The sequence below is a fragment of the Balaenoptera musculus genome, chromosome 7, assembly GCF_009873245.2.
Source record: "Balaenoptera musculus isolate JJ_BM4_2016_0621 chromosome 7, mBalMus1.pri.v3, whole genome shotgun sequence".
Lineage (NCBI taxonomy): Eukaryota > Metazoa > Chordata > Mammalia > Artiodactyla > Balaenopteridae > Balaenoptera > Balaenoptera musculus.
The window spans coordinates 48,338,197-48,357,091 of record NC_045791.1 but is presented as its reverse complement, the minus strand read 5'-3'; the positions used below and the strand labels follow the sequence as shown (position 1 = coordinate 48,357,091).

The following is an 18,895-nucleotide window of genomic DNA, read 5'->3' as shown; positions in this document are numbered from 1 at the left end:
ACACAGTGCAACTATACGTATTTTAAAAGTTTATTATGGTGATCATGGAGATTACATCAAAGTAAAATGATCCTATTTTTCTTCTAATACATTGGCAATGATATTTTTTAAAATGTCCTAGCTTTAGTGAAGGCCTGACTATATATTTATAGTCTTTGGTTTATGCATTGGTTCAACATCTCAACAATTTGAACGTATGAATCGATACTTAAATATGGTCATATATTTTGACACAGAAATTCCATTTCTAATGTAATACTTTAAAAAGACTTGCATATAGCAAAAAAAAATTAACAGTATTATTCCAGGTGGCAAAAGTAGCTATAAATATGTATTTCGGTATGATAGCAATTAAAATTGTATATTTACTCTAGTTATCACATTTCTTTAACCACAGGAATAACTTTATTTCAACCCTATTCTATTACACTCAAGAAATCTAATCTGAGGAGGTCATTTAAAAAATAGATTTTCAATTCTCACAGTGATATATGAAATAGGTATCATTATACCCATTTAAAAAATAATAAAACAAGCATAGAAATGTTGGTAACTTGCTCAACGTCACAGAGCTAGTATATTCTCATCCATTGTTGAACTGAGCAGTTATTAGGATCATAAATTTAAACAGACCAACAAATAAAAAAGGAGCAAGGGAAAAAGAGAAGAATGAAGAAAGGAGGGAACTAACGAAGGAAGGATGGAAAGAAGGAAGGAAGCAAGGGAGGAAGGAAGGCTTATAGTAGTTTCATCTATGAAATTTACTTACGGGGTTTTTGTTGTTGTATCTTCTTGTTTTCTATGTTTTCAATATTGAGCATGTATTATTTAATAATTAGAAAAATGAATGTCCTTAAATAAATCTAGCTTTAAAATTGAATTCTCGATTAGTAAATATTCTGATATAAATACAGCCACATATAATCACAGTTATGTGTTATTCTCATTTCTAATCATTAAAAATTTTTCATGTTTTACTTAATCAGCTACAAATATTGAGTTCTTAAAAAGTTAATGAAAGAATGTATAGAATTCTGCTATTTCAAACTACTTCTTGTTTCAACAACATTTGCAACCCATGTTGATTTTTAACTCTACGCCTTTACCTATGCTTATAAATAATGGTGATTAGTATGAACAGCAATAGCCAAGAGAGAAGGCCTGTTCTTTATGTAGTAAAGAGAAACAAACAAATAACTAATTTAAAAACACTAAGTTATATCTAAATTATTGCCAGGTGTAATAAATTAGCAATAATACAGAAACCTCAAAGTTAAGGGTTTTATTCATGTTAGTCATTGGACCTAGATAATGGTGAATTAAATCATAAAACACAAAGCTATTGATTTCGATGGCATCTGCATTTGCCATGGGAGAAGTTTGCTAATCCTGCTTTACTAAGATATTTTATTTTATCAAAAATAAACCTTTCTCTTTTCAGGTCTGAAGTCTTTTGTAGGGATCCTGATCCATTGTTTGAAGAAACTCACTGGGGTCATTATCCTAACTCTCTTCTTTCTGAGCATATTTTCTCTAATTGGGATGGAGCTCTTCATGGGCAACCTGAAGCATAAATGTTTGCGATGGCCCCAAGAAAATGAAACTGAAACGCTGCACAACAGAACTGGAAACCCATATTATATTCGAGGTAAGAATCCCGTGCATCTGTATCAAAAAAATTAAAACTTTTCTTACTGGCAAAACATTCTTCACAGAAATGTTGAACATTCAATTTCAGAACAAATTCGACTTCAGAACAACCTTCATGTCAATGCCATAACTATGCTCAAGTACTAATTTGGATCAGTTTCCTTTATCAGGATAATAAAGTTCCAAGTCTTCAGACAGTTAAATCAGGGAAACCTAAGTTTGGAATTGCTAAAACTTGCAAATTTTATCCTTTCAAAAATAAATAAATATGACCAAAGTCTTAATTGCAATTTTATCAGAGTACAATCCTCATGATACTACCTTTCTTCGATAAAGTTGTTTAAAATTTAAATGTAAGTGTACACATTAGAAACTTTGGGATGATCATATAAATCAAAAAAATGACCTACAATATAGAAATTCTAACTATTGTTGTATTTCAATTGCTGCTGCTCATTTTAAATGATTTGAGTTATACTTTGATGAATAATGAAAATATTTTAGGCTAACAGAAATAATGTCAAACAAGTATTGCTTAGCCCTTAAACATAAGTAATTCACATGCCTGATCACATATCTTCACCATAATCCTGCAGAGAAGACATGAATAACCCCTGTTACCAACAGGGAAACAGAAGTAAAGAGAAATTCTGTGAATGTTCTAGCGTACTATAACCACTCGGTGGCAAAACTAGGATTCTAGCCAAGCTCCATCTGGCTTTAAAACCCATTCCCTTTTCACCAGACCATACTCTCTTATTAGATTTTTCCCTCATATTAAATTCATCAGTTCCTTTCTGACAGTATTTAGAAAAAATCAAAAGCATATTGTTCAACTAATAAAAATAAAATATTGATAAACCTTAAGTAGTCCTTCTACCTTAACTTTATTTATACTTTGGATTTAATAAGTTCTAAAACAAATCTTAATAAATTTTACTCTTTGGTTTACTCCATAATATGATTATGATGCAAGTAATGCAAAATTATTAGTATATATGTGAAATGTTTCCTTATTATGTAGGTCTATTTCATGGTCTTAATTCTATTGATAAGAACAATAGGAGATGGATGTTAAATCTTAGATTCCAATTGAAATCCCCTTTAGTTTCTTTGGTGTTGTAATAAAAATATGCTAATTACTAAAAAATAAACAAATTTTGCTACTTCACTGGTTATTGCTAAGAAAACAGAGTCCAAGTTCTTTTCTTTGTTAAAGTATGTATATTATAATGAAATCATTTTAAAGATTATCACTTTAATATTTGTCCAATTCTAGTCATTCTATTTTCTCAAATAACGTGTTAGGAATTGCTGGAAATATATTTGCAAAAGATTATTTAACCTAATTTCCGTGTCATAGTCCTTGTATTTAGAAGAGCACTTGGGACTGCCCAGTTCTAATGTCAAATTTCATTTGGTTTTTGACTGTCACTCAAAAGTGTTGATCAATGGTTCCTAACTATGATTTTTAAATTCTTCTAAAATTATTTTAGGTGACAAATTAAAGTGACATTTTCTGAGATTGGTGTAATTCAACTTTGTATACACGCAACACACACACACACACACACACACACACACACACACACACATACACACTCACCAGGGCTGATCTCATGGGTTTGATTTTTGTGATTTGAATTCAGAACCTAAAAAGCAATGCTACTAAGCATGTATGTTCCCAACCCTGGTAACTGATATCTATAAATACACAATTTACATTTTGATTGATAGCAGATAAAAATACCTGTATGAATTCTATGGGCTATGACTCAGATTAGCTCAGATTATGATTGAAACTAGGTGATATCAGGACAAGTAATTAGGCGGCACTGGACGCTCATTGTAGAAAAATAAGCTGCAAAGTGAGAAGAGAATGGAAATTAAACCCAGAGACAGAAAACTCTGGTCTTCTGTTCAGGAAGATCATCAGGAATAAACCCTGGAAGGAATAATCCTCAATTTTCAAATAGATTAGTCTTGGGAATTTTTCTTTCAGGGTCTGGTCATACCTGGCTGGAGAAGGTGGATTGCCAGAGGTCTTTTGGCCTGTACACTGGATGCTAGGACAGCCTCCTGGATTTAAAAAAAAAGGGGGAGAGGCAGGCTCTGTGCTCCTTCCTTCTCACTGTACAGAAGGATGCTCATCTGTACAGATTTAATTGGGTTTCAGATATGCTGTTCACTCAAGATTAGATATGGAATATCATTTCTTTCTTATTTTTCAGAAACAGAAAACTTTTATTATTTGGAAGGAGAAAGATATGCTCTTCTTTGTGGCAACAGAACAGATGCTGGGTAAGTGGTATTAATGTTTTCTTCTATTGTAACCAAAAGTGAGGTCTGGCAGTTCAACGCTCAAAAGCCGGTAAAGAGGCCAGGTTGGTGGATAGGAAAGTTTGCTTTATTTTGGGTGCCGGCAACTGGGAGCAGGGGGGTGGGTGGGGAGAGGGCAGAAGCCTGTGTCCAAAGGCCGACTCTGACCCCACCGCCCTGACAATCAGGGGGCAAGAGCTTTTATAGACAGAGGGAGGGGGCTACAGGCAGAAACAGCGCAGTCAGCTCTGACAGTCATCTTGATATTGGTCATCGGTGGTCTGACCAGCATCATCTCTATTGTTTTAAGTACGGTTAATCTTCAGTTCCAGGGTCGGTTTGTTCCCATTTCCTTAAGGCCAATTCTCGGAATTATGGCAGCTTATGTCATGGCTACAGTCTGGTCTTCATATACAATGGAATATTACTCAGCCATAAAAAGAAACGAAATTGAGTTATTTGTAGTGAGGTGGATGGACCTAGAGTCTGTCATACGGAGTCAAGTAAGTCAGAAGGAGAAAAACAAATACCATATGCTAACACATATATATGGAATCTAAAAAAAAAAAAAAAAAGGTCATGAAGAACCTAGGGGCAAGACGGGAATAAAGACACAGACCTACTAGAGAATGGACTTAAGGATATGGAGAGGGGGATGGGTAAGCTGTGACAAAGTGAGAGAGTGGCATGGACATATATACACTACCAAATGTAAAATAGCTAGTGGGAAGCAGCCGCATAGCACAGGGAGATCAGCTCGGTGCTTTGTGACCATCTAGAGGGGTGGGATAGGGAGGGTGGGGGGGGGGGGGGAGACACAAGAGGGAAGAGATATGGGAACATATGTATATATGTATATGAATAACTGATTCACTTTGTTATAAAGCAGAAACTAACACACCACTGTAAAGCAATTTACTCCAATAAAGATGTTAAAAAAAAAAAGTTAATGAAAGAATGTATAGAATACTGCTATTTCAAACTATTTCTTGTTTCAACAACATTTGCAACCCATGTTGATTTTTAACTCTACGCATTTACCTATGCTTATAAATAATGGTGATTAGTATGAACAGCAATAGCCAAGAGAGAAGGCCTGTTCTTTATGTGGTAAAGAGAAACAAACAAATAACTAATTTAAAAATACTGTTATGTCTAAATTATTGCCAGGTGTAATAAATTAGCAATAATACAGAAACCTCAAAGTTAAGGGTTTTATTCATTTTAGTCATTGGACCTAGATAATGGTGAATTAAATTATAAAACACAAAGCTATTGATTTCGATGGCATCTGCATTTGCCATGGGAGAAGTTTGCTAATCCTGCTTTACTAAGATATTTTATTTTATCGAAAACAAACCTTCTTCCACCTGGTGGGGATTTCAGTATCTATAGACAGCTCACAGGATATGGCTCAGAATATTATCTGTAGCCCTTGAGAAGGAACTAAAGGTCCTTGGCTATGTTTAATGACTAAACTATTATTATTTGGTCTCCTTTGACTGTTTTCCTCTGTTTCTACTTTTTCTCACTTCTCTGATTAAACTTATTCTTTGGTTAAAGTTTTTCCACAGACAAAAGGCAGGCTGAGGACATGGGAGAGCAAGGACCATAGCGTCCTGCTCCGTTTCAGTATCCCTGATCAATAGTATTTATTTAATGATTATTGCTTTTATTAATGGTTCCCATTTGATTACATAATCTCATTTTACCATCAAAACCATGCTGAGAAGTGTACAATATGGAATACTATTAATCTGATTTTACAGAAAAAAGTATAATGGATAGACTAGCTAAATGATTTATTCAAGGTCAAGAAGTTAGTAAATGGAAGAGCTGGGACTTAAATAAGAATCTAATTTTCTGTTTTCAGTGTGCCCCAGAGCTAATAGGACTTATCAAGAAAGACAATATAATCTGTTCTTCAGCCAGAAGATTTTGAAGAAAAAAAAATTAAAGATATGATGATATTTCACTTATTTTATGGCTTGTATGTCTTTAATGAATATAATTTACATTAATAACAAGCTGATTGCTCTTAAAAACAGTACTTATAAATAATTCTTCAGTGAGATGACAAAATTCTCAAGTTTTATTGTCCTATAATTTCAGATGAAGAGATAAGAAGGTAGAAATAGAGTGCTTCTCAGCAGTACTACGACTCAGTTCCTTATGTTACTTCCCTAAGCCGGGATGACTTGACACCCATGTGTAAACTCAGCTCTTTCTTAGAAGCTCTGGGCACAGACTGACAAAAAAGCACACGGGAGAGGGGAACATGAGTTATGCAGTTTAGTTGTATTAAGGTGATTTAGACATATTGTTGCTTACTCAACTCTTTTGCCACCCTACTGCTGGGCTTCCTTTCTGTTTTCAAGTCCAGATTGTGATTTCATCTCATCGTGTCTGCCCCATCCCACTCGAGCTAACCCTTTCAATGGACATTCCAAATTAAATTTGACCTGAAATGCATGTTGAAGAGATCTGGTCATGGATAGACAGAATCACAATGATATAGTATGTCAAGGCCAGAAGAGAAAGTCATACAGCGTTTCACCTGCAACCATCATACTTTGCTGCATGGTAAACTATGCCAAAAGTTGGTGCTTTAAGACAAGAACGAAAATTCGTTTGTTCAGATTCTGTAGGTCAGCAATTTAACAAGCCTCAACATACAAGTACTTTTTAAACCTCTGCATCACAATTGTTAACCATTAACAAGTATGCAAAACAAGTGACATGGCCAAAGTTCCAATAATGTAGGAGGAACTACAGAAAGGTGTGGATGGAGGAAGCATGATTTATTGGGCCACTACTGTCATAATGGACCACAATACCCAAGCCCCAGTAGGTAAAAGTATGAAGACTCCATGAAAGGAAATGAAATAAATATTTAATCATCTTTCTACCAAACTGTCAGTTCTGCTTATAAATTATTGATAATAAATTTTTTCTCACTCTTAAATAATGGGATGTAAGGGTTTGAGGTGAGATCATTTAAAAATTAAACCCTAAACTACTACGGTTTTGTTTTTATCAGCGTTATTTTCCAACAGTTATACTTTCACTTTGATACTGGGTAGTAAAGAAATCTTTAACAAAAGGCTTGGCAAAAACCATTTGTGAGGCCCTGTTGTCTTTTAATTTAATTAACACTTCACTTATATCAACTTAAAGTCTAACTCATATTCAGCTTTTTCTGCTGGGAATTGTTTGGGAGAAGACTACTCCCTGTGGAAGAGGGAGCCCTTTATTATTCATGGGCAGATGTTCTATATTTATGATTTGACCATAATCTGAAAGTCACCTCCTAAGAGTAACCAGTTTTTCTTTTCTGTGTCTTAATTAGTCAGTGTCCTGAAGGATATGTGTGTGTAAAAGCTGGTGTAAATCCTGATTATGGCTACACAAATTTTGACAGTTTTGGCTGGACCTTATTAGCCCTATTTCGGTTAATGATGCAAGATTACCCTGAAGCACTTTATCACCAGGTAAGAACACAGAGAATCTGCACTGCACGGAAAAATGGTGCCATGCTCCTCCTTTCTGAAATAATGATCAAATATAATACACTGTATTAAATTTTTATGTGAAGAAGAATTTGAGAACAGAAGAAAAGAGGACGAGAATTACCTAATGTCAAACTGTATGTTAAAACTGAGCCCAAGTCTGTGTTCTTATGTATGGTATTGATATCTTATTTAATCTTTGAAACAATCCTACAAGGATATAAATATGTATATGTGCTTTTTTATGAAGACCCTAAGATCAGAGCATTTAGGTAATCTCCCCAAAGTTAAAACACATGTATCTGCCAGAGATCACTATACTGCTCTGTGGTCTCAGACGTTTGACATTAGCTAAGTAAAGAGCATTTCTAAGTACTAATTCTTTAGACAAAAAATTGAACCTATGAGATTACCATGTATTAAGAAATTATTTGTTGAATGCCCACAATGTACTCTTTCTCTTTAATTCTCTATTTCTTCTCATTCTCCTTTAATATTCAATCAGGCTCCAGTTGTAATAGCAGAAAGCCTGCTGTTATGAGACTTGAAATCAAAATGCTGAGAGTCCTCCTTTATAACTGATGATTTGTGTGCCATAGTGTCTCAGAAGGATATAATACGTGCTCACTAAAATAGAGATTCAATTTTCCTTTTAAGAAAAGTTCCAGCACAGTGGAATACGCAGTGTCATTTCAGCAGCATAGTTAATATCGAAAGATATTAGATAAAATAAATAAATTACTTTAAATTCCAGAAGTATTTACAGTTGAAGAAGAACACTCTTTTTAAACACACACACACCATACTTTTTTTTTTTTACACCATACTTTTTATGATTGAATAAATTATGGTGTGTGTGTATGTGTGTTTACAGGCCATTAATAATGATAAGGGTAATATAATATACTTTTGGCACAAAGGTTCATAATATATTATTAAATTAAAATCAAGTAAACCAAACATGCTTGTAGTATAATTATATTTCTGGTAGAAGTACATAAAAATATTACAAGTGATTTTTTCTTTATGCAAACTATATTTTTCTAATTTTGTAAGAGTAGTTACATTGTTATTTCCCAAAATTTTGACAAGCATCAATGCCTCCTCCACAACACTATAAACTTCTTATTTCTAAAATAATCTCATCATGTTATTCTCCTTCTAACAATCCTTCAGTGATTTCCAAATTTCTATGGGATGAAGTTCAAAGTCCATATGCATTGTCCATAGTGCCCTTTAAAATCTAGTCTCTGCATTTGTTGCCAGATTAATTTCCCAACAATATCCCAATGTATACTCTCTGCTTTATTTGAGTCAAAAAGACTTGCTGTTTCCTAAATGACCTTTTCCCATAATTTCTTGTTTCAGTGTGTGCAAATTCAGGTTTCTTCCATCTTCAGTCTCATGCCTCAGATTTATGCCTCCAAGCTATATTTCTTGTTTGAGCTTTTCCCCAACCTCTTCTTTTAGAGCTGGACATATTCTACATCAGAATTGCATGGTACCCTGTAATTGCCTCAGGTAGTGGTTATTTTAATTACTTGTTCAGCATTTCCTCCCACTAGGAGATACACTACCTAAGAAGAAGTATTTTGTCTTATTTTAATTTTTGTATTCTCAGCATCTAACACATAGAAATGCTTGATGAAATTTTAATAAACAAAAATATAAGTGAATATTTATGGGTTATGTTACTTTATATAATAGTGAATGTCTTGCCTTTTTTTTACAGCTTTCAAAGTACGTTAGCTAATTTTCTTGGTAACATTGGTCTAAAGGAAATCCTCTCATACAACCAGTGAAATGAGAAATCAGTCTGGGAGTGCCCTGGTGCTGGAGTCTTACAGGACCTTCATCATTATTGTACTCTAAATTTTTATTGACTAGTGTAGATAAGGTTTGCTTTGATTTGGACTGGATTTTTACTCTGAGCATTGCCCTACTGAATTAAACTGACTATGGCTAGGGAAATTTGGCAATTATTCCCAAAGAGTACAGCTCATGTTTTAGAGAATATCATTCCCCGTTAATTCAACAAATATTTATTTGACCCAAGTACTCTTTGATACAGCATCAGTACGGAAATGAACAAAGCAGATTGTCAATCCTCATGGAATGGAGTTATGTTTAGCAATGGTTAACGTTTACTGCATACTTGCCATGAGCTAAGATCTTCTCATACATTGTTTCATTTGATTTTCGCAACAAATCTATGACAAAGGGGTATAATTAGCCCCTATTTCCTGCTACAATATAATAGAACTAGAATTTGTATACTTTTCCATTCTAATAAGATTGTATACTTTTATTCTCTATCAGCTTCATATAGGGGAAAGAGCAAAAGTTTTGAATTCAGGCATTCCCCCACAGTTGAGAGATCTTTGTCTATCTAATTTTCATCTCTTTTCTGTGGTAAATACCACATGAATGTTTTGCCCAGAATTAATAAAATAATAACCATAAAGTATTTATTAATGTACATGTCCTGCAGTGTACTCCATGATATCTATTACTAACTCCTGAATATACTGTAAATGACAGCCATTTAGTAGGAAAAATATTTAACCACATCCTAAATAGCTGACTCACTGGGATAATCGAGTTTATTAAAAATACCTTTAAAGAAAAACATACTATAGATTAATAAGAAATTATTTCTGACTAAATGTTAGAAGTTCGTATTAATTTGTAAACATTCTTAACTCTGTTTTATCAACACAGTATTTTCTGTAAATACCTGTCTCTTGGTTCAAATGAATACTTAAAAATTAAAACTATTCCCATTTGTTTTCTTGAAATTTGTTCATATACTTTTAATTAATGAAGATAAATCAGTGGACTATATTTTGGATTTGTAATATCTACTTATAAATTTAAAATTTTTCTGATATATCTTAGGTAATTATTATGAAATAAAAGCTAGTCAATGCGCAGTTTGGAAATCTACAGTTTTGTATTTTTCTATCCACAAAGGACTTCATATAAGTGAATGATATGACTTTCCTTTGTGATTTGTCTAGAGGTTCATCAACAAAGCAGGTATTCTGACAGATATAGACATATTCCTGTTCCTCACCCCTTTGAATAGACCTGATTTTGTACCTCGTTGCGATGTTTCCATAAAGTAAAGTTCAGAGGAAAGTAATCTCCAAACAGTCATTCTTTGACTTTATTACACTTCGTATAGTTAAAGATTCTACTGCAAAGTAAATAATCTTTCATATTCAGAATGTCCAGCTTTCTTTATTGAAAGATGACAGTTTTTTCCTTTCAACATGTCTACTCTGTTAATGAAGACATAAAAGTCAGGTGTTCAGCCTGAATTAATTAAATTACTAAGTTCTTCCCTGGTTTTGTACCATATATTTTGTACCTTACATATATGTCTAAATTGAAGAGCTTTCATTTATTTCTCCAGGTAGAGCCAGTACTTAAACTGTCTTGTGATTACATTCCACTTATAACTAAATTATTTTCATAACAAAATTTCATTTTTCATTTTAAAATAACAGATTGCAGGAAGACAAATAACGTTTCCTCTCTGTCCTGTTTTCCACCTCTCCTTAGATCCTTTATGCTTCTGGGAAGGTCTACATGATATTTTTTGTTGTGATAAGTTTTTGGTTTGCCTTTTATATGGCAAGTTTGTTCTTAGGCATACTTGCTATCTCCTGTGAAGAAGAAAAGCAGAGAGCTGCTGAAAAAGCTAAGAAGACTGAGCCGGAACTTCAGCAGGCTTTAACGGAACTTCAAGAAGGAAATAAAGCAGCAGAGGTATAGCTTTTTTTAATGCTTTTTTGGAGTCAGAGTTTATCTCCTTGGAGCATATTGTCTTCTAATAGATGCTCAATATCTGTGTGTGATACATAAGATCATAAGTGATTTTGATAGGAGGGCTCATTTTTGCTACATAACATTCTTTCCTGAGTGTGGTGTGGTAAGAGTGACCAACATGTTTACGATTTTGTTTTTGCTCCAAAATGCATATTACTACTGCTGATAAACTATGGATATATTATATATTTTTTTGAACTTGACTTCTCTTAATGCAGGTATAATTTATTAATTTAAACTTGCTTCAGATAGCACATAAGAATTAGCTTTGGAAAATTTCGGTGTTCAACTCAAAAGTGACAGTGCCTTCCATAATTTACAAATCAGCAAGTACTAAAAGCATGGATCGAAGTATAGTACTGAAGTTGTAAAAAGAGGAAAAAATTTTACTTTATTGACTTTCTTACTCGTTCAAGAGGAAATGCACTGTGCATCCTGACCTAAGGAGTTATTTTACCTGTGGAATAATTAAATCCATGATCAGTAAAACTTAATACAGTTTTACTCTAATTTTCAATGACCTTAGTGTTGTGTTTGAATATATTTTCAGATGTTTAGCCTCATAGCAAAAGATTTGGCCCATGAATCTAAAAGTATTGACAGAAGTCACATTAAAGAAGTTGTAGAAAATTATCTTTAAAAATCTAAATTGTGCCATAAGTGTGCAGAAAAGAAGAACAGGACCTAGAAAAGCAACCAGAAGTAACTTTCTTATATTCCACAGGACCTAGCTATCTCACACCTCCTCTTAGGTTTAGAGAGGGATAGGTTTAGCTCAGTGTCCTAATACCCCTACCCAGAAGCTGTCAAGGTGTGCAGTGGGCAGAAGCCAAAGCAGCCTAAGGGGGACGGAACCCATGCCTCTTCTGAGGTGTTGCTCCCTTCCTCTGTGTTGGGAGGAGCCCCCCTGCCAAGGAGCTTGTTCTTTGGAGGGTGCTTGGCCCAAAGTGATCACAAGCAAGTCCAGTGCTCCCACCCCACTGGCCTAGTTACAGGACCCTCACTTGTGGGAGGGGAACCATGCCCTGCCTTCTTTTCCGTCCTTCTGGAATATTTATTTTTGCACTCTTAACACTTGCTAATAAAGATTGTCTACACGGGAAAAATACTCGAACTATATTTTCTAGTAGATATAAAAAGGACAGATTGAGGGAGCAAACAAAAGATAGAAAGGAGCTATATCCAGGATCCTCTCATATAAAAAAGATAAAAAGAGCTGAGGAAAAGTAAAGGGCAAAAGATTCACTCTGGCACGTGTAGTATGGCTGGCTAAGAAGTTCATTCATACCGAAGACCCCTGCTGGGCCAAAAAGGGGAAAATGTTAACTTCCCTTTTATATAACCCTTTCATTAAGTTGTCATCAGTAGAGAAGCTCTAGAAAGTCATTCCACTAAAAAGTGGGGCCTGAATGATATGATATAGGATCATACCAAATGACAAGTTATTGATAGATATGTGTATCTATGAGGTTTCAATGCATACAATTGAAAAATGAAGCAATTACAGACCGTATGAAGAAAACATGTATAAAAAGAAGCTATCAAATATAGCCATCATATCACCCATGAGGAAGTCACAGAAAAACAAATTACAAAAGCTTTCTGTCTCTAGAAATGAGTCTGAGGTCCTTCATATTGAATGATTGTAGTCTGAATGATATGTTGAATGTGTAATTTGTTTTCAAGTGGCATTTCAAATGTCAAGAGCTACACACAAATGCATTCAAGAGCACAATACTTCTCTTATTCCAGATGAGATGCCCTATTAGCTCTGCTTATGAAGAATTTAGATTATTTCCTAATTTCCCAATATTTCCATTCATTTGGCTATTTGGATCACATAAAGCCTTTCTGGTTTTAATTAAAATCTTTCAATTATAAAAGATTTCTGTTCCTGGAAGAGTACTAGAACATTTTGTCATGCAAAAGTTTTCTGGGAAAATGAGAATAAAAGTTATTTTCACAAGATGTATTTTCTTTTCCTTTTTTATTTATACATAAGAAAACACTGGACAGTGAAGAATTTAAAATGGAACATACTGAGGACCCTCTAGGTGACCAACCTGATTTAACCCTAGACAGATTCTAATTCCAATGTTGGAATTACTGGGAAATTACATATGTGTTTCATATTCTCACATTATAAGAAAACAGTACATCATATTGGCTAAAATCAGAGTTTTGCAGTCAGATAAATATAGATTTAAGTCCATTTTAGCCACTTAATAGATGTATGATATTTGCCAAGTCTGTTAACCTTTCTAAACTTCAACTTCTTCATCTGTAAGGTGTGTATTATAATATCTGTGTCATAGGTTGTTGTGAGATTCAAATTAAATAAACGTTTATAAAGCACTTAGCACTGCTTAGAATATACTAAGCAACTGAAAAAATGGTAATGTCTAATTATAGGAAAGACAAGAACACAACTGCAAGAAGGCACTGCCGTCCATATGGAGAATACTTGTCAATATAAAATTCTTTAAGTCTTTGACTATGTCTCCCTTTTAGGGATAATTAAAGTAATAATGATGATAATAATAGTATATAATGTTTATTGAGTGTCAACTATGTGCCAGACACATAATTAGTGTCTTCACAAATTCTCAAATTTAATCTTTATTGAGAAGTTCCAGTTACAAAGTTTGATCTATATTTATTGGTAATTGATTTCTCAACACTGAGAAAGAGAACCCATTTTTCATCACTTTACCATCATTGTTCTGGAGAATCAACACTGAAGCAATATTATTTCATCAGTTACACAGTTTGTAGGTGAAACTTTCCTATGAATTGTCAGTTATTGGCAAAACCTTAGAAAAGAATGATTTATACAACTGTAGGAATATAAATATTAAAAAAAATTTGCCCATCTAAACTGACATCCTTATAGTTCACCTGTATAATTAAACATTATTGACAATATTCTGTATGTTAGGCATTGTATTAAGCATTGCAGATTTTAAAATTAATAAATACAAATACAGTGTCTATCATCATGAAGCTAATGGTCTAATGGGGAGATAAACTATAAAATTACTATAAAAATAAATTGTAACTTTAGGACCACCAGACATTATGTTTCCTGGTGTTATGAAATAGGAAACATAAAACACCACAATATATGCTTGCCAAAATCCACACTAAGTCTAATATGCCTCTAGATCTAACCATCTTTTTCCAGAGACTATAGGAAAGAGAAGAATGCATTAAATTAAACTAAAAACACATAATCTGCCAAATTAAGAATGTGGAAAATTCTACAATATAAGTGATTCAGTGTCTTTAACAAATCACATAGGCTAAATAAATTTAAAATCATGATAATCAGTAGAACTGCAAACCAAAAAAAATGCATATCATTTTGTATTTTGATTGGAACAAGTCAACTATAATAGAATGTTTCTGAGCAATGAAAGAAAATTGAGCATGGTCTGGGTCTTGGATAATATTAAGGAATTACTAATTTTGCTGATTGTGATAATGGTGTTGTGACTATCTTTTTAAAAAAGCTTATTCTGAAATTTTATGATATCTGAAATTTGATTTAAAATACTTCAGGAAAAAAGTAGGGTGAGTAATACATGAAAAATGGAAAGTATAACGTCATTGATGGTTGAAGCAACCTATTGGGTACCTGGTGAGTATTATTCTCCACTAAAAAAATTAAATGAAAATACGGGAAGTGTTAAAAAAGTGAGAAACATAGTGCTTTGAAAGCCTGTAATAAAGGATTTCTCTGAGTCAGAAAGGTTTTTATTGAGGACTTGGCACTTGAACTGAGATCTGAAGAATGAGTCCATTCTCTCTGGCAGGAGGGAACAGGATGAGTCAGAGGATTAAAAAGGCCAGTGGGGTTGCAGTAGAGAGAGGAAGTCTGGGTCCAAGGCGAACACTTCAGGTGTTCATTGCTAAATGCCAGAAGTATGACTGGGTTCTTCCTTTTTCATATCTCCCCTCCAGAGAAAATTGAAACCAGCGGTGAAAAGAATCCTAGCCCCTTCTTCCAGTTTAATTTTAATGCTGGATTGTCTAAAATTCAGGCATATGTCCTTATTAGCTCTTAAACTTCCAAAAAGGAGATTTTTCAGTCATAATCCTTTCAATTTACATTGTAAACTAGCTATATCCTTAGGAGTTGGCCAACGTATGGGCACTTATTGAGAAGTTCAATTGAGAGAAATATATTACTAGACTGATATGTGGTTTGTTCATTTTGTATCCTAAAACATATCCATAGTTCAAGCCAAATCACTAATGAGCACTGACTGTCTCAACAATAACGTTATTACTCTCCCCACTCCACTGCTCCCCCCATCACAGATGATGAACTTTACTGGATTGCTCTTTGTTGTAAATTCATCAAACATTGTCACCGTCACTACCAGAAGCAGCTCTATGAGAAGTAATTCCTCGGTATTAAGAATATAGTGGAGGATATTGTTCACGATATGACAAAGTATCATCTTTATGAAGAAACACCTGGGAAATTCCTATCAGACTTTAATAACAGAAAAATTATAGTTCTGTTGGTTTTTAACTCTTAGAAATTTGGAATTATATAAATTATCACATATTTTATGTAGCCTTGTAAGTCAGCCAAGAAAATACTTTCTGGAATAAGCATTGGTTTAAATAAATAAATTAGCTTCACATCCTGAGCTTTTGCTTACTTTTTCAGTTAAAAAAAAAAAAAGTGAGGCAACAGAGATCTGTAGATAAAAAGAATCTGTCATTTTCCTGATGGAACTCAGTATGTAGTACAGTTGGTTTTTACCTCCTCTAGCTCTAGTATTTAAATTAGAAGGACTTGACTCCTACGGAGTGAGATGAATGTGATGATTCCCTTGATATCTACTCTGGGACTTCAGATAGACCTCAGCAGAACCTGCCAACCAGGGTGCTCTGGGTATGGGTTATCAGTGAGCCTCAACCACGAATCCCCTCAGTGTTAGGGCAGCAGCAGGCCCATGCCAGTTATCTCTATTCAAAAGCTGCCTCACCTATTAAAATTTATTTACTATTTATTTCACCTATTAGGCTCACCTATTTACCAAATTAACAAGCATACAAATATTATTATTCTCTGTGTGTACCAAGTGTAAAAACTGTCGGGAGCTCTATGGTGCAATATCATCTACCCATTGCCAGTTTCTTACAGTTTAAATTCAAATACAAAATTTATACATGGTCACTAGAAACATCTGGGGCCATACTTGTGATAATCATGAATGTGTAGAACTTGTAACATCTGCATCGAAGCCGAGGAGTTTTGAGTGCCTTTCCACTGCAAGGGTTCTTTTTAACTCTGTAGCCACATCAGCAAAACAGAGGATGTCTTAAAACCATTACTCAAGAGTCATGAGGGACGGAAAGATGTGATTCCTTTTTGGAATTATCAAATATGTTCGAACCAAAAATATCCTTTAAAATTCATTTTATTACCTGATATTACATGGGACATATTTCATCATCTCAACACCAAATAATTGATTTTATCAAGAGAGTTTACAAAGTCATAGTTAACATATCCCCAAGTAAAAAATGTAAGGTGTTAGAGAAATGTAAGGTGTTATTGTTCAGTAGCATGTTTGCCAACTGGATATTCCACAATAATTCTAAACTGTACACTGAATTCTTTGTCAAATATGGGTAATACCACTATCATTCTCTGGTTTTCTCCTTTTATAGTTGACCTCATAATATAAAATGATTTTGTTGAGTTGCAAGTAATACGCATTCATTTTCCAAATAATCCTAAGTCAGTTTAATAATACCTATAGCGTAAAGAGTGCCAAATTATGGAACACAGAAAGGCTTTTGGAAGTAAGAATCAGCATTTTAAAGAAGGCTATAAGCCTTCTTATAGTTATAGTCTTAGATCTACAAAGGGGAGAAGCCAGTATTAGACTCATCAAATTTCTTTTTAGACCAAGACTACAGAAATAGAAATGAAGAAAAGATCATCAACTTCTATGATTACTTCTTTGGATATGTTGGATGATACTACTATCAGACATAAAGAAGGTAAAGTAAAAAATATTTAGACACTATGGAAGGTACCATTCATATGATTCACTTTTTTAAAAATTAATTTATTTATTTATTTATTTATTTATTTATTTATTGGCTGTGTTGGTTCTTTGTTGCTGCCCGCGGGCTTTCTCTAGTTGCAGCGAGTGGGGGCTACTCTTCGTTGTGGTGTGTGAGCTTCTCATTGTGGTGGCTTCTCTTTGTTGCGGAGCATGGGCTCTAGGTGCGTGGGCTTCAGTAGTTGTGGCACGCGGGCTCAGTAGTTGTGGCACGCGGGCTCAGTAGTTGTGGCTCGTGGGCTCTAGGTGCGCAGGCTTCAGTAGTTTTGGCACACGGGCTTAGTTGCTCCGCGGCATGTGGGATCTTCCGAGACCAGGGCTCAAACCCGTGTCCCTGCATTGGTAGGTGGATTCTTAACCACTGCACCACCAGGGAAGTCCCCATATGATTCACTTTTAAGGAAATCCTCCAATTTCTTCAGAATTTTAGATGATGATAACTAAAATTTAAGGAATAGCATGAGACTATTAGGATAAACAATACTTTAAAATTTCATAAGCATAGTGTTTTAAACACTGGAAAAGGGACCAAAGAGTGCCAAGGAATTTTCTTTGTTTAACACTGAAAACAACATGAAGTATTACCTTGTAACTAAAAATACAGTTTGGTGTATATAACATTAACCTATTAAGGTCCTTTTTATACTTGTCTCTGCTTTTTAAATATATATAACTAGTAATCATAGACAATATGACATATAATCATATTATAATATGATACTATAATATATACTATTATATATTACATACTATAATATATAATATTATATTATATAGTATTATTATATTAATACTATTATATATTACATACTATAATATAATCATAGACAATAGGCAATATTGAAAGACATTATTTTGTAAAACATGTAAATCTAAAATTATAAATATACTCTCACTTATATTCCATATTTGTTTTTCTTGAGAGGTACTCCTATGTTTTGATTCTAATACATAATTTGTCTCATTTTCATTTGTCTAACTCGCAAGCATGAACAAAATAGAAGAAATTTACTTTACTCTGATTTTTATTAACACAAAATATTTCTATATGCTAATTCAAAATCAGAAGTCTAGTTTCAAACCTCCCTTTTCATGCAAAAGTCAAAAATTTCTACTAGTTAGAGCTTAAATAAACAATTAGCTAATACATAACTTTTCTATTCTTTCATTTCAGAACTTAGAAAATCCAGGAAGAGATGCCCATTTTGTTGGTATAGATTTGCTAAAACTTTCTTGATCTGGAATTGTTCTCCCTGTTGGTTAAAGTTGAAAGAGTTTGTCCATATGATTATACGGGACCCATTTACCGATCTTTTCCTTACCATATGCATAATTCTAAACATACATTTTTTGGCCTTAGAACACTACCCAATGAGTTTAGAAACCAACAACATTCTCAACATTGAAAACCAGGTAAGAATCTCATTGTACATTATTTTCTTTTGCAATTTCAACTTTTCTTTAGTCATCATTATCCCCGTTATTTTATTT

General features: G+C 33.8%; 1 protein-coding gene across 2 annotated transcripts in view; it reads left to right on the top strand.

Moving 5' to 3' along the window:
- The window catches only part of SCN7A (sodium voltage-gated channel alpha subunit 7), a 76,678-nt gene that overhangs the window by 21,777 nt on the left and 36,006 nt on the right, over nucleotides 1-18,895 (top strand). For both annotated transcript variants that reach the window (XM_036858901.1, XM_036858900.1), the window contains exons 7-12: nucleotides 1,442-1,648; nucleotides 3,882-3,951; nucleotides 7,319-7,460; nucleotides 11,046-11,252; nucleotides 17,243-17,339; nucleotides 18,579-18,817. In XM_036858901.1, coding sequence (XP_036714796.1) covers nucleotides 1,442-1,648; nucleotides 3,882-3,951; nucleotides 7,319-7,460; nucleotides 11,046-11,252; nucleotides 17,243-17,339; nucleotides 18,579-18,817 — 962 coding nt within the window. The remainder of the gene's footprint in view (nucleotides 1-1,441; nucleotides 1,649-3,881; nucleotides 3,952-7,318; nucleotides 7,461-11,045; nucleotides 11,253-17,242; nucleotides 17,340-18,578; nucleotides 18,818-18,895) is intronic.